Raw genomic sequence first — 16,828 nt, 5'->3', positions numbered from 1 at the left:
GTTTCCATGCACCATTCTCAAGACAAATCATCTGTGTTTACTACTATATTGTTCCTCCTGTATATATCAGGCACAGGGCATGTCAACACGTTATTTTAAGTGAGCTAACCATGTTGGAAAAGGTGAGCCGAAACTCTGCATCACTAAAAGACATTCCATCGTCACAGTATACTATCTGTTGTTCTCCAAATCAGTAGAGCCTTTAGGAGGGATCAGTAGCACAGTAAAAAGGTCTACTCATTTCCTTTTACACACTATTTCCTGACAACCCTTTCCATGTTGCAGGTCAATAGGTCATGTTTTCCAACGACTTTTTAGTGCCAATATGCCTTTGTCCAACCTAGAGAATTGCTGGTGGCTGCAGCCAACCCACGTTATCAATTTCTACGTTGTAGTTCTCAAAGGCTGGGCAGTATCGGTTAGCCTTACCTCCTTTGGAGGGAGCTGAACACATTTTAATTTTTTTCGAAGAGAAAATTAGAAAAATGCATCCAAAATCAACGATAAATATCTGATTTGATAGTGTATATGAAATAAAAAATTCCAGGTTTCTAACTTGCTGATGGGAAATATTTTCTTATTAATCCTTTGCTTTACTGATGTAGGCTTAAAGCATTAAAATTAGATTTGAAGTTGAGGATTAAAAATGATCACATACTTTCTCATGCCCGATTCAAAGTCTTTTTGAATTAGATTCCTCCCTCCCCCAAGTGAGTTAACAAAGTCCCTCTGGCAAGTTTTAATTCTAATTGGCCCTCAGCTGGATTAAAAATGATCAGATACTTCAGCAAAAAATGACAGAGCTGCTGGGCCCCTCCCTATCACAACTTATACACTATTTTTGTTTTTTATTTGGGTTGTTTCTAGTTTAAAAATTAATCTAGATTGCAGTCTTTTCACTTTTTTCATGGTTTTTAGAGACAGTTGCTTGACAAGTTAGGGTTGACTCTAAATGCCTATTGTTGTCTGCTTGGTATATCACATGCATGATGTGATCAACGCTTTCATGAAATTCCTTCTCAACATTTTGTCAACAGCATTTTGCTGTAAAGCAAGATTTCCATGAAGCGACATTATGTTTCAGATTAGCTTATTACTGAAAAATATAAGTGCCATTAAAATAAAATAAAAGCAAATATTTGCATGGAACCCCTAACATTTACCTTTGTAATTTCAGGTAACCGAGAATGTTACAGAGGAAGTGGTAGAGTCTGAAATAGTCACAGACATTTGCGGCAGCTTTTCTTATGATAATTGCTACAATTCAGCAGTAGCAGACGAGAACCATTCTACCAGCTACCACCAAGATGATGCAAACCGTACCCTTGTTAATGAAGGACCTGTACCTAAAGATAGCAGCACCACAGCTGTTGAAACGTCTGAGCATATGGAGAGTGTGCAGCCTGTGGTTTGCTACGAAACAGTGATTTCTGAAAATGATAATTCATTGGGTGATGTTTTTATGCCTTTAGATGACAAAGAAGACTATGAAACACCTTTGAATGAGACTGTGGCATCTCAAAAGGAGTATCCTATGAGCCACGTACAGTCTGAAGTAATTGATTATAGCCATCTGAACATGAGGGGAAATGAATGCACTACTGCGGACCTAGAAGTATCTGCAAAGGAGTCTATAGTTTATGGTTCTTCTCCTATATCATTGCGACCTGAAAATCAAAGCGCAGATAATCAAAACGAGTTTGTAGTAGATAATTATGCAAGGTCAGGATCAACAGTAAGTAATATCCATAAAAGAGGATTTAATTCCTTTCTTGGAATGGAATACAAGGAGCCTAAACCATCTGGTGAAATTAGAGTGGAGAAGTCACCATCAGCCGGTTGGGTGGTCTATAAGCATTTCAGTTTACAGAGGAACAACTTGCCACCGATGCACCAGTCATCCAATGTTGGAGGCCAGAAAGATGTCTTAGGCCCTGTACAAGAAGAGAACCTGTGCAGTATTACAGACGAGCCCTTTGCACCTGATTTACCAGATTCCGCAAAAAATGATGAACATGAGGAATGTGTATTATATTTTGACAACATAGTGGATATTAGCCCTGCAAGCACTCTTGACGAGAGACCTGTTAGTGAAACACCTGACCACTTAGAACGCGATATTGTTGAAGAGTTAATTGTGAATACAACTTCTCATAATACAGGAGAAGAAACATTATGCCCTTCTCCAAAACGTTTGTCAAATTTGGAAGGTGTGTGTGCAGATGCTAACAAACATACAGATGATATGTCAAGTACATCCGCAGCTATACCTGGTGATGATGTTCAGAAAGGTGTGAGTGGAGGTCAGAGTTCTGACCATCGTTGTTCCCAGCATTCAGCGGATATATCAAAAGAAGTTGGCAGCATCACTGAATGCTCCACAGATGAACTCGGTACTGCTTCAGCTTCAAGGAGGGATGATGTCACCCCTAGAACAAGATTAAAAAAGCATAATTGCAACAACATAGCGTGTGAATATGGTGACTGTAAGTGTGAACAGGACTCTATGCATGGAGAAAAGTGGACTCCACATTTGAAATGTAATCAGAAACACAAAGGCTTTTCCGACTTGGTAAAGGATGGGCGATACCGAATGTCGAGGACATATAGAAACTTTTCTGTTACAAAAGATGTAAAAGAAACCAGAATTGCAGTACGAGGCTTTCAGAGGGATCCTGGTTTTTCAGAAAAATCAGATTTCCTGTCTTCATGGACTAATAGATGTGTAGTTCGAGATGATGTTACACGGAGTACATTAGATCTTGAATATTTACGTTTTATTCACAACATGAATCAGGTTATAAAGAGTCAGACTCGTTATAGCCCAACGTCAGGAGAGAGGTTGCCTTCTAGAAAAACACAAGAGGCCAGGTGTCGAAGTCCACTTGTTATAACAGTATTGTGTTCAGAACAAAGACTGGGGGCTCCTAATCAACGAGCTGGGTGTTACAAACAGGACGAATTTGATGTATCAACTCCAAAATCCAGATTCTCAGAACAAGTTCCAAGCTCTAGATATTCAAAAAAGCATACACACCGGTCACGTGAACAAGCAACTCCCTTCCACTTTAATCGATTACGCTACAAAAGTAAAGCAGTGGAGAAAGGTGGCACATCCCTTCTGACAAGTGAATGTTCACAGTCTTGCAGTGTACTGCTTGGTAACAATGCATCTGGCAATACTGTAAGAGATCAGAGCACATTGCCAGACCAAGAACGGCCAACTTCTGAGCAAGAAAGGGAGCAAGTTGCCCAAAAAGAAACACCTACATCTGTTACCCAAGAGCCAGTCTTTTTGGAAAATATCATTACAAGCCTATGCAGTAACATTGCTTCCAGGCTGAACAGTGTGGCCAATGAGGCCTGCAAGAGACTCCTATCATTTTACATTTGTGAGATTGAAACAGAGCCTTACTTTTCAGAGATAAAGGTATGTGTATTTTCATATGCTTTGCACTCTTGATACTATATTTTGAATCACAGCTGTCATTTAAATACACTGGGTGCTATTGCTGTGCTCCTAGGTTCTAGCAAGATCACATATCCTTCATTTGCTCTTCGCCTAATTGTGAATTTCCAATTGTGCATGAATAGTTCGAAATCCTCAAAAATATTTGCTTACTAATTAAAGTTAAATGCTAGAAGATCCGCATTTACTACATTTAATCACTGAAATTTCTTCTCCATTTTAACTATGTGTGCCAGAATCAATTGATCTAATGATAGAATTCACAGGACATGAGATAGGAGGTGGAGGGAAGGAGCCTGCAGCTTAGCACACCATAGACATGTCAAGTGTATGTAGTAAATATTTATAAAGCCAATTCTGATAAAGGCTTCTAGCCACATATTTCCTACCCTAGAAAATTCCCCAGGCATCAGACAAGATCCAGAAATGTTTCTTGGAAAGTACCCATGTGTGCCGGTACGTGGCATAATTCAGCTCCACTTGAAGTCGTCCACGCTGGACGTGACATTCACTGTCCCTATATAGGCGCCACCCAGGCGTGCTTATGGCAGTTCTTTTCTTTCCACACCTGCCAGCGCAGATCAGCGAAGATCTACCCCTTAGTCACTTTTTGCCTAGGTTTTTTTGATGTTTTGTTGAAATAATTTTTGAGGTTTACTTCCTGGTGTGGCAAGCATGCCTTCGAGGAACGCCGCTTCAAGCTCTGTAGCGCCTTTCACCAGCAGATATTGTTGATGGACCTGCACCTGGTATGCCTTTGGTGCCTCGAGTAAGAACCTGGCCCGAAGGCCTGCCCTGACTGCCACACCATGTACACAATGGCTTTGAGGGAGCGATCACTCAAGCTGATGGCTTAATGTGTGACACAACGACATTCACGGTCCCGGTCGAGAGGAAGGTCCCTGGAGCAGTCGCGGAACCCATAGTTATATCGCCACTCATGCCAATGAGACACGGGTGCATCACCTCTCAAGGCCTGGCTCTGTTGTTTAGCCCGCATCTGGGTCGGCTCTGCGCCTCCCGATTTTCCAGGAGCTGGAACAACTCCCGCCTAATTGCTTCTTTGGACAGCCCATTCCCTATGGCGCCCCTTTGGGCCCTGTGGGTTTGGGAGGGGCCCCTACTGGATCTACGCTGGCTGCTCTGGTGCCAGTCGGGCCCCAGGGATCCACAGATGGATCGATGCTGCTGTGCCGCCCCGTCCTTCCCCAGTTCCGAGGCCAACGCTCCCCATGGCTCCATCCCCATTCTCATCCCTGACTCCAACACACTTTGTTCAATGTGGCCAGAGCCCTGCCTTCCGGGCCGGAGCCTGAACCCTATTATTACGGGCTAGGACTCTGAGGATTGGGAGGGTTCGCTAAAACCTAAAGAATACGAGCCTTATGAGGAACAACTTGACTGGGCTAAGGACCTGGGTTTAGCCGATGGACTGGATACTTCTCCACATACTGACATGTTTTCTCTCCCTATCATGGCTACGGAGGAGGGAGCTTCTTTCACATTTATATTGGACTACTGCAACAGCCTCCATGCAGGTGCCAGTAAGTCGGTCCTACACAAACTCCTGCTGGTACAACACGCAGAAGCCCATGTACTAAAATGGCCCAAGAGATCGTCAGCCACTGCTGCACTGGAAGCACTACACTGGCTACCAATCCACAAAATAATCCTGTTGAATATTCTCATTATTACATTTAGAATCTTCCACTCCTCTGGCCCTCACTATCTCCGGACCAGGTTTGCGCGCTATGTACAGCACTGTACTTTTAGATCATCTAACGCCAATCTGCTAAAACCCTCAGTGTTCGAATGTGTCTTAAAAAGGGGAAATCAATCACAGTGATAGGCTCCAAAGCCTGGAACCAACTCCCCAACCACCTTCGCTTTATCCAATCAGAAAATCTTTTCAGGAAGGCCCCAACAAATTGAATTTTAGCCGCTCCTGACGCACTTTGCTGATAACTTATCTAAATCCTTTCTCCACCCTCAGCTATCCTGTCTACCAAGCGATCCGCTTAGCGCCACGGTGCTCCTTGGAGTGATAGCTGCACTTTACAAATGCCTGTTAACATAACATAACATTGGTGGTGAGGAGGGCAGCTGAGGTTGTGGACCTTTTCTTACCCTCTGTGGCAGTCAAGACTAATGTCTTGACAAAAGTGCTTCAGCCAGGAGTGTCCCCTTAAGAACCGCTTCTCCCTTTCAGTTAGGCACTTACTGATGTCCTGCTTGATACTTGGTCGAAGCCCATCACAGCAGCTCCTGTGACCAGGATGATTGCCAGCCACCACCACTCTGCTCCAGGGGACCCAAATTACCTTGCCTAAAACCCTGGCTACGGCCAAGTCCTGAGGCCTTCTTATGGCCCCTCGTCATCCCTCAATCCTCCTTTCACTCCTTTCATGACAACGGAAGGGGCGGGCAACCGCATGTTTACCCACTCAGCCACCACAGCATGCAAGCTCCTTAGCCTCTGCATGGCCGCGGTTCCTACCGGCCTGTGGGTCGGGTGGTCAGCAGTCAGGTCAGTCCACTATCTCCCCTGGTGCCCCATCATGCAAACCCTCCTTGTCTACCCACATATCATCATGAGCACCCAGTCGGTGACAAGATTCTCCATCCCCTACCCCGCTGGCAGTCCATAACATCGGACCTGTTCACAGGGTGAATCTCATCCTCAGATCCTTACTAATCTATTGTGATTTTCCTTGGGCCAGCGGTTAATCTTATACCATCTGTGCTTTTCGGTTCTGGGTCACCATTTAAAAAAAAGGGAAAAAAGTTAAAATTTTTGACTGTTGCGTTGATTCTTACTGCTGTCTCCCTGAGTCAATCCCCTCCCCTCATGTGAAGTGTGTATGCTTCAGGTGAGCGAGAAGAGAGTTTAGAGTGGAAAAAAGTGTGGAAAAGGGTTGGTGGTGCCTCACGTAAGTAACACCATGGGAGTGAGCAGGAAAGTACTCGCCTGCTTCCTCAGGTTCTCATCATCAGCGACCACCAATCCATAACAAAAATGTGTGCAAACTGAATAGAAAAGAAAAAGTGAACACTGGTGCTAGGATGTCAAACACTACCTGTACACCAGATAGTTTATCTCGATGTACCGCAGGATCAACCCAAAGATTAGGACTGCGGGACCTGGACCATAGCTCCACCTGTCCCAGTTAAAACCGAGCTAGATCTCACGATGATACCTCTTTATGTGTATGTTGCTCTGCTATGCCTCATGGGTTTACGTGTGCCCAGGTGAAGCCTATATCCAAACAAAAGTGCCATAATGAGACAGTCGATTTGCATACATGTATTGTTCTGATGTCAGTTGGGGAGGTTTTGTAATGATAATAATACAAACCCCAAAAATAAAGTAAAATAAAAAAACGAGCTAGATCACACTGGCTGTTTAACTTTTATTAAGTGCTGTGTGTCTGCTCATTTAAAAGCCAACATGTTTCATTGCCAGGGGAGAACTCACGGCAATTTCCTCAGGGCGTGGGTCAATCACTCCACTCTGCACCAATTGTTGTCTATTATTTAGTGTTCCGGATGTTGCCCCTCATGGGCATACCTGTACCCTTATGGGCATGTGAGTATGTGCATAGTCACTGTATCACTGGCTGTCACGATCACTGCCACCATCAGTCGTGACCACGTTGGTGTATAGCGTTGTCTCAGCACCTCGGTGCTGAGACAACGCTATACACCAACACGGTCACGACTGACTGAGGGAGACACCAGTTAGAATCAACGCAACAGTCAAAAATGTTAACTTTTTTTTCTTTTTTTTTTTAAATGGTGACTCAGATCCAAAAAGCACATACGGTATAAGATTAACCGCTGGCCCAATGAAAATCACAATAGATTGGTAAGGATCTGAGGATGAGATTCACCGTGTGAACAGGTCCCTTATTGTGTATGAGTATATGAGTGGGGGGGCGACCTGTTTTCTACCCCTGCAGCTCCTTTGTGTATAAAGCCCATAACATGGGACAGGTGGGTTTTGTAGATTGTCTGAGGGGGCTTCTCCCTCCCCTTCAAGACACCCTACCTCCAGATCACCCACTGCAACTGGCCCCCATTCTCCATTTTGGTCTCACCAGCACACCTCAGGTGTTCACAAAGGTGATTTTTGTTTGAATATATTTTATTGGTTTTACAATGTAGAATCACAACACTTTCCAGTGCCTCAAGCAGTAAGTAGTGCAAACCATCCCTTCAAACCATTACATTAATCAGAAACAACTGTAATGTATCTTGGAACTTTGGTCACTTATCGCATTTTATAGGGCGGGTACATTAATAAATGTAAAAGGAAATTAAAAAAAGTGAGCTGGGCTCAGCATTCCCAAACAGCGTACTGTAGTCGAGGGTGCATCTCTTCTGCACGGTTCAGTGGGTATGATACAGGAAGGTGCTGTGCAATAGGGGTGACATGTTCCCGGTGATTCGGTTTGCATCTTTGTAAATAAGGCGTGTTGCGATAGGCAGTTGAAAGTGAACTGCTGTGTCTGTGAGCCATGAGGGCGGCATGCGGCTCTTGGTGTTTCTTGTTTTTCCTTTTTTTTTTCTCTTCTTTTCTTCCCCCGCAGCATGGCTGCGACTTGTGGGTTTGCCAGACTCACCGCCGTTTCTAGATCTTTAGTAAGTGGTACGCCATACTTGGTGGTCACGTGTGTGTGCGTTGTGTGCTGAGTGAAATCAAGGATTAGGGTGATATATTCATCTGAAAGAAACAGGTTAGTATTAGATTCCTTACCTTAGAATATCCCCAGGCGTCAGTCTGGATCCGGAAACTTTTGCGTAGCAGTACCCCTGCGCGTCGGTAGGCGTCGTCTGCAGGCGTCCCCTGCGGCTCCGCGTCGTCGGCGTCGTGCGCCGTGATGACGTCGCTGGAGTATATAGACGCCGCCTCCGCGCGCTGACGTCAGTTCTTCTTTTTTCCGCGCCAGTTAGCGCAGATCCGAAGAGCAGTACTCCGGTCTTTTGACCAAGTTTTTTGTTAACTGATTGATCTTTACGGTGCCGGTAGGATGCCCGGTTTCAAGAGTTGTGACGAGTGCGACCGCATGATGTCGGTCACCGACCACCATCGACTCTGCCTCCGGTGTCTGGGCGCGGACCACGACGTGGAGTCCTGCGTCGACTGTCGGGCCTTGACTGGAAAAGCTAGGCGGGAGCGGTCCCGCAAGCTTCTCGAACTCCGGTTGTCGGCCCCGCGTCGAGAGCGGTCCCGGTCCGGTCGGAGGTCGAGGGAGCGGTCGAGGGAGCGGTCGCGGAGCCGCCATGGGCGCTCCGGGAGTCGCCACCATTCCTCCGGCTCGTCAGGTAAGCACAAGAAGTCGGGGCGTCGCCATCGCACCCCCGACTCCCCCCGACGCCCGCGTGCTGCGGCCGGGGGCTCGGGTGGCCCCACCCCCGCGGTCCCGCATGGGTCGCCGACGCCGTCTGCCCCACACCTGTCGGTCCCTGGGGAAGGCGCGTCGCGTGAGGAGATCGAGGCCTTCCTCATTGCTATGAGGGCGAGGTCTTCTCCGGCGGGGCCTTCGGCGCCTGCGGGCCCGTCGGTCCCGTCTGGGGGCCCGAGCGGTTCGGGTGCTCCTGCCCCGGCGCCGCCGGTGGCTCCGGCCCCGGCGCCGCTGGTTCCCTCTGGTTCGTCGCCGGCTGGTCTCCCGGCCTCTCCGGCGTCGGTTCCTGTGGGCCAGCCCATGGTACCGCCCCCGCGTGGTGCAGCGACTCCGCCGTCGGCTCCGGCCGGCGTCGGGTCCCCGGCACCGACGCCGCGCGGCGCCACCCCCCTTTCCTCCCCGACTCCGGACTCGGGGCCGGACCGGCGTCGGCCGACGCCGGACCCGGCGCCGATGGGGCCTGTTGACCCCGATGTCTATATCGTCGACCCAGAATATGGGTATGACGAGGAGGAGTATGGAGAGGGTTGGGAGGGGTCTGAGGACCCTCTATCCCGTGCCTGCCAGTACGATGTGGACTGGGTAGGTGATCTGGGTGATGCCAGTGGCCTGGACGAGTCGCCCAACCCTGGGTTTGTCTCTCCGTCCCCTGTGGCGTCCGAGGCGGGTGCTGCCTATTCGGTGGTCCTGATGAGGGCTGCCAAGGCCTTACACCTTGAGCTCCCCGTCGCGAAGGTCAAACCGAATATCCTGACGGAAGTTTTTAAACCGCAGTCATGCCCCCAGGAGCCTCTGCTGCCGTTTAATGAGGCCCTGACGGATGTCCTTCTGGGCACCTGGTCCAGGCCCGCCTCTGGTGCGCCGGTTGACCGGAACGTTGCCAGGCGTCACCGTCCCTGCGCGGACGACCCTGCCTTCCTGTCCACCCATCCCTCCCCGGAGAGTCTGGTGATCCAGGCCTCCACTTCGCAGTCCGCATTTCCGTCGGCTCCGCCCGACCGGGAATCAAAGAGGTACGACCAATTCGGAAAGAAAGTGTTTTCCTCTTTGAGTGCTGGGCTGCGGTCTTGTAACACCGCGTGCCTCTTGGGCCGCTACACCCACTCCCTGTGGGATACGGTCGAGGAGTGTTTGCCGCAATGCCCCCAGGAAGTGCGGGACAAGCTCACCCGGGCCTTTGTTGAAGGCCGGGATGCGGCGCGGTACTCGATCCGTTGTGGTCTGGACACCACGGACTCACTGGGACGGGCCATGTCCACTACGGTGGCGATTCGTCGCCATGCCTGGCTGAGATCTGCCAACTTCTCACCAGACGTCCAAAATACGCTTATGGACATGCCATTTGATGGCAGTCGCCTATTTGGTGACAAAGCGGACCACGCGCTGGAGCGCTTCAAGGACTCCAGGGTCACGGCCAAGTCCTTGGGTCTCTCGACCCAGACCCAGCGCCAGCAGACGGGTTCGTTTCGGCCCTTTCGTGGCCAAGGGAGAGGAGGTCCCACACGTGCTGCCAGCCACGCGGCGCAGAGCGCTCCCCAGCGCGGTGGCGCCCGTGGTTTCCGCCGTGGTGGCGGTAGAGGCCAGCGTCGTGGTCAGTCCACGCCTCCCTCCGCTGCGGCATCCAAGCCTTCCTAGTCCGAGCTTTCGGGCTCACGTGACGCCAGTGGGTGGCAGGGTTCGCCATCACCACTCCCGCTGGCGCGCGATAACATCGGACAGGTGGGTGCTGCAGCTTGTCCGAAGGGGCTATGCCCTCCCCTTCGAGTCCACTCCTCCAGCCATGCCACCGCAGAACCACCGTGTGTCGGGGGACCACTTGACACTTCTGCAGGAGGAAGTTACGGCCCTCTTGGCCAAGGGGGCCATCGAGCGCGTTCCTGGGCCAGAAGTAGGGTGTGGTTGCTACTCCCACTACTTTCTGGTACCCAAGAAGGACAAGGGAGGCCTGCGTCCTATCTTGGATCTACGGAACGTCAACGGCTTCCTCCGGAAGGAGAAGTTCAAGATGTTGACTTTGGCTCAGGTCTTGGCTGCTCTAGACCCACAAGACTGGATGGTAGCGTTGGACTTGCAGGATGCGTACTTTCACATCCCCGTCCTGCCGGCCCACCGGCGTTACCTGCGGTTCACGGTAGGCCACGAGCATTTTCAGTTTATCGTGCTCCCATTCGGCCTTACCAGCGCCCCACGGGTGTTCACGAAAGTGATGGCGGTGGTCGCAGCTCATCTGCGCCGGTTAGGGGTTTCAGTCTTCCCCTACCTCGACGACTGGCTGTTGAAGGCGGGCTCGCCCCAGACAGTCGTCCACCACCTTCAGATGACGGCAGACCTCCTGCACGAGTTGGGGTTTTCCATCAATGTGCCGAAATCACACCTGTGTCCCTCTCAAAAGCTCCTTTTCATCGGAGCGGTTCTCGACTCGGCGCAGTTTCGGGTTTATCCCCCGGAACGGCGGGTCCGGGATATTCAGGCTCTGATTCCCATCTTTCAGCCGTTATCCCGGGTTTCGGTCAGGTTGACGCTGCGGCTTCTGGGGCTGATGGCCTCCTGCATCCTTCTGGTGCATCACGCCAGATGGCGGATGCGGGCTCTGCAGTGGGACCTGAAGTTTCAGTGGGCCCAGCATCAGGGCAACCTATCCGACCATGTCCTGATCTCGGAGGGCACTGCGAGACAGTTGCAGTGGTGGCTTACAGACCGCGATTGGGTCAGGGGCAGATCCCTCTCCCTTCCCCAGCCGGAGCACGTGGTTGTGACGGACGCGTCCCTCCAAGGCTGGGGTGGCCACTTGGGAGAGGCGGAGATCAGAGGCCTCTGGTCTCCGGCGGAGTCCCGGCTCCATATCAACATGTTGGAGCTGCGGGCGATTCGCCTGGCACTGAAGGCATTCCTCCCCTTTGTCAACGGGAGTGTAGTGCAGGTGTTCACGGACAACACCACCGCCATGTGGTACTGCAACAAACAGGGCGGTGTGGGGTCGTGGACCCTTTGCCAAGAGGCTCTGCGCCTCTGGCAATGGCTGGAACGTCAGGGCGTGACTCTGACGGTTCAACACCTGGCAGGTTCTCTGAACGCCAGGGCGGACGAACTCAGCCGTCGGTGCTCGGTGGATCACGAATGGCGTCTGAACTCGGATGTGGCGAGAGGCCTCTTTCAGCAATGGGGAGAGCCTTGGTTAGATCTATTCGCCACAGAAGAGAACGCGCAATGTCATCAGTTCTGCGCGTTGGAGTTTCCAAGACGGCACTCGCTCGGCGACGCCTTTCGGCGCGAGTGGAGTTGCGGTCTGTTGTACGCCTTTCCGCCTATACCACTTCTGCCCAGAGTGCTGAAGAAGATCAGGCGCGACCGGGCCCAAGTTATCCTTGTGGCTCCGGACTGGGCTCGAAGGTACTGGTATCCCGAGCTACTCAGCATGACAGTCGGTCCCTCGATCCGCCTGCCCCTTCAGGAGGACCTTCTGTCGCAGCAGCAGGGGACGGTCCTCCACCCGAACCTGTCCAGTCTCCACCTCCATGCGTGGAGATTGAGCGGCGACAGTTGAGGCCATTTGACTTGCCTCCTGAAGTCTGTGATGTCATTCTGGCAGCCAGGCGTCCCTCCACAAAGTCGGTATACGCCTGCCGGTGGAACAGATTTGTGGCATGGTGCACAGCAAAGGCTGTGGATCCCCTTTCTGCCCCTCTATCTGAGGTTCTCCTCTTCCTCCTTTCCCTTGCCCAGCAGGGCTCTGCTCTGGGCACTATCAAGGGCTATCTTTCTGCCCTTTCCGCCTTCTTGAGGCTACCTGATCAGCCATCTTTGTTCAAGTCCCCTATTGTGTTAAGATTCTTAAAGGGCATCACGCACATGTATCCTCCAGCTCCGTTCGTGATGCCTCAGTGGGACTTGAACCTGGTTTTGACTTTCCTGATGTGCGCTCCCTTTGAGCCCCTTCATTCCTGTCCTCTCCGTCTTCTCACCTTAAAGACGGCCTTCCTGGTAGCCATCACCTCTGCCAGGAGAGTGAGTGAGCTCCAGGCTCTTTCTGTTCAACCTCCTTTCTTGTCTGTTCATCCTGATAAGGTGGTTCTTCGGACCAGACCTTCTTTCCTGCCCAAGGTAGTCTCTGCTTTTCACATTGGGCAGTCCATCACCTTGCCCTCCTTCTTCCCGCCTCCGCATCCTTCAAAGGATGAAGAGCGGCTCCATCGTCTGGACCCAAAACGTGCGCTTTCATTCTATATGGATCGCACACGCCAGTTCCGGGTGGATGACCAACTGTTTGTTGGCTACGTGGGTGAGAAGAAGGGGAGGGCGGTACAGAAACGGACCATCTCTCGGTGGGTCGTCCTGTGCATCAAAGCATGCTACTCTTTGGCTCGGAAGGAGCCTCCTGTTGGGCTGAGGGCCCATTCCACTCGGGCCACGGCGGCTACTACTGCCCTGGGCCGGGGAGTCCCTTTGCAGGACATTTGCCAGGCGGCCACGTGGGCCTCGCTGCACACCTTTGCGAGGCACTACTGCCTGGACAGTCAAGTCCGGAGGGATGGCTTCTTTGGCCGTTCGGTCCTCCAGGACTTTCTGGTGTAGGTTGTATTGGTTCGCAGACCCACCACCGGGGTTGGTATTGCTGGGGTATCTATTCTAAGGTAAGGAATCTAATACTAACCTGTTTCTTTCAGATGAACAAGTTACTTACCTTCGGTAACGATATATCTGTAAGAAACAGTAGTTAGTATTAGATTCCTTACCGCCCCGCCCATCCTCCCCGTTCTGCGAACTGATACCTAGGGTTAGGGACATCCCTTTCAGGGCCCTAGTTTCAAATGGCACCAGTGTTGGTTCTCACATGGCTCTGCGTGTTCTGGCGCGGAAAAGCTGTGTGCAAAGAACTGACGTCAGCGCGCGGAGGCGGCGTCTATATACTCCAGCGACGTCATCACGGCGCACGACGCCGACGACGCGGAGCCGCAGGGGACGCCTGCAGACGACGCCTACCGACGCGCAGGGGTACTGCTACGCAAAAGTTTCCGGATCCAGACTGACGCCTGGGGATATTCTAAGGTAAGGAATCTAATACTAACTACTGTTTCTTACAGATATATCGTTACCGAAGGTAAGTAACTTGTTCAACATGCTATGTCTCAACCTGTCAAAGAAACGTGTCTTTTGGTTAAGCCGCCTTGACACCAAAATCTAAAATCCAACTATATACGAGGAAGAAGCAGCCAAGGGGAAATAGGCGGCTGAAATATAAGCAGAGGAATGCTGGTTAAAAGGGGGAAAAAGAAAAGGGGTGTGGAGTGTTTGCAGTGTGGATGTATCCATCCATGGGTGTGCATCCCAGGCGTCATTAGCGTATTAGTGCTAGGGGGGGTTGCTCGCGGGGGTCCATCGCGGTCACAACCTTTAAGCGTCAGGTCTCGTGTCGTAAGGGAAAAAGGGGGAGGGTGGGCGACTGCCGCTTCGCGGGGTGGTGGCATTCCTATTTCACGTGGGTACGGTATACTGTGTGTTGGCGTGAGGGGATCCTGTCACATGCGCTCATCACTCCTCATCGCATCTGCTACTCAGTTCCCACCTAAGGGGAGGAGGGGATCTAGGTGACTCCCTCATCTAGGCACGCCTGATGGAAAGACTTCAGTGTGTCGTCCCAGATTTGCGCTATGGGGAATTTCCTGAGCTCTGCTGTCTCTTCCCTGTGGAGGGTAGTGCTTTCTGCCCTTGCCCAGTTGTCAAACGAGGCGCGCCAGTGCTTGATATGCGGGGATTCGCTGTGTTTCCAGTGTTTGGTGAGGAGTCTTTTGGCTGTAATTAGTCCTAGGTCCTAAAATCTGGATAGAACTTTATTGTGCTTTGTCTGTTTATACAGGCCTAGCAAACACGTCTCCCATGTGTGTTGCAGCTGTGTGTCAGTCCCTTTTGCCAAGAGCGACGTCACGGCGTGCCAGTACAGCTGTATCCTCGGACAGTTCCAGAGCATGTGGAGGAGTTCTGCATCAGTCAGTGAGCATCTTGGGCACGCAGCTGTGTCTGTTGCGAAGTATTGGTTAATCTTATTCGGCGATAGGTATGCAATATATAGAATTGTATGAACTTAAAGCGGGAGTTACGTGGGACGTGGGTGGGTCCCTCCATTATCATTGCCCACTCCTTATCTGTCCCTTCCTTTCCCCTGTCTGTCGCCCACTTGTCCCGCAATGGCTGGAGAGAGATCTGTGTGTGGGACAATAAAGCCTGCGCGAGCCAATGAATCACATGCGATCCGTTCCCCCTGACGTGCAAGTATTGCACCAGCTGGTGTGTTGGCAGTTCCACAGTGATGTTGCCCCAGGCTCGCGTGTACGTGCGTACTATGGATGCGTGCTGTAAAAACTGCAGGTGTTCACTAAGGTGATGACGTTGGTTTCAGCTCATCTGCGGAGATCATGGAAATCTTAACCCAAAAGCATACACAATTGGTGGACCTTTTTATTACTTCAAAAAAACTATTACTTTCGTTTTCTTAAACTGAGCATTTGTCTTCATCTTTGGCTTGCTGCCATTCCACAAGTACCTTATATCCAGGTAGTTGTTCTCAATTTGTTGTTGGTGAGAGGAGAAGCATGTTGACCCTTTACTGGTAAATTTGTGTCTCATCCTTTCATGTTGGGCGATCCATTACTCTTCACACTTTCTTTGTTCCTCCCCATCTATTTACGAAGGAGGTGAGATTGCAACAGTTGTATACAAAAACATTATGTAGCTTATTTATTGCTAACTAGTTTTGCCTGGATGATCAGCTATTTGTTGGTTTTGATGGTGCAACAAAGGGAAAGCCATCCAGAAATTAACCTGATGGCTTTTCCTGTGCATCCAACTGTGTAATGGGATGTGACCAGCACCAGAGCAATGGAGTGCCTCCAGAGTGGAGCTCCGTACGGAACCCCTCTAGACACCCCCCCCCCCCCCCCAAAAAAAAGCACTGCCTTCTTCTATTGTTTGGAGTCCAACCACAGTGCACAAGTGAGGAACATTATCTTGGGAGTGGCATATTCCAGCTGGTGTCCAGTAGAAAGTAGGGAGATTGACAGAGAGTTAAGTGCTGTTATGCGACGCTGTGCTGGCCCTATCTGGCCCACAGTCAGCATCTCAACTGTGTAGAGACACAGCCTTACATAGTAGAACACACAGTGAGACAGGCAAGGAATGTTTGCATGGGTGTAGACCTGGTGAGGAGGAAGATACTTCTAGAAAATGAATAAAGGGCACCACCAGCCAAAATTATGTCTTAAGGATACATGTTGTTTGGGAGATCTAACTCTCTAGTTCTCAGTTAATATTTATTATGTTTATATTTGTTTTATTGTTGCTGGAAAAGCATGGTAATATAATCAATCCTCTGCTGGACTGGCATCAACATTGGGCCACTCTCCGTGCTTATGCAACTTATAACTTTAAATTTCCCCTCTTCCCCTCTCCTGCCCCCACTTGTACCTGTGTTATTAGTAGTGCGTCCTTGAATAGCAACCTCTAGGTCATGTGGTCAAACTAGTTCGGGTGTGGGGGTGGCTCTGTGAAGCTTAGCAGCCTGAGGTATCTGGGACATGTGAGCTCAGTGTATTCTTGCGAGAGAAGCTTTATAAAAGGGCGCCAGGTCTCTCTAAATGTGTCCCCTTCAGATTTAAGTGTCGATGCCAGCCTCTCCATTCCCAGCAAATCCCAAATATGATGTAACCGGTACAGTCTAGATGGGATTTTGTCCGTACCCCATAATGCCAGTATTGATTGGTGCACCACCCTCAAAGCCAATCTAATGTGTCTGCCTCTCTTGGATTCGGGTGGGAAGGTTATCGAGTTGGGGAGACCTAGTACTATATAGGAGGGGAATCTAGGGAGTTGGGTGTCAAAATGAGTGTTGACTTGTGATAGGATCTCTTCCCAGAAGTATGACAGTCTGGGACATTCCCAGAGAATGTGAACCAGGGTCCCT

General features: G+C 50.4%; 1 protein-coding gene across 4 annotated transcripts in view; it reads left to right on the top strand.

Annotated features, from left to right (window-relative positions):
- TASOR2 (transcription activation suppressor family member 2) overlaps positions 1-16,828 on the top strand; it is a 1,020,110-nt gene that overhangs the window by 810,148 nt on the left and 193,134 nt on the right. For all 4 annotated transcript variants that reach the window (XM_078677333.1, XM_078677324.1, XM_078677320.1 and 1 more), the window contains one exon: positions 1,178-3,430. In XM_078677333.1, coding sequence (XP_078533459.1) covers positions 1,178-3,430 — 2,253 coding nt within the window. The remainder of the gene's footprint in view (positions 1-1,177; positions 3,431-16,828) is intronic.

This window comes from Lissotriton helveticus, chromosome 1_1 (assembly GCF_964261635.1).
Source record: "Lissotriton helveticus chromosome 1_1, aLisHel1.1, whole genome shotgun sequence".
In the NCBI taxonomy this organism is placed as follows: domain Eukaryota; kingdom Metazoa; phylum Chordata; class Amphibia; order Caudata; family Salamandridae; genus Lissotriton; species Lissotriton helveticus.
This window is presented reverse-complemented; position numbering and strand designations above follow the sequence as displayed.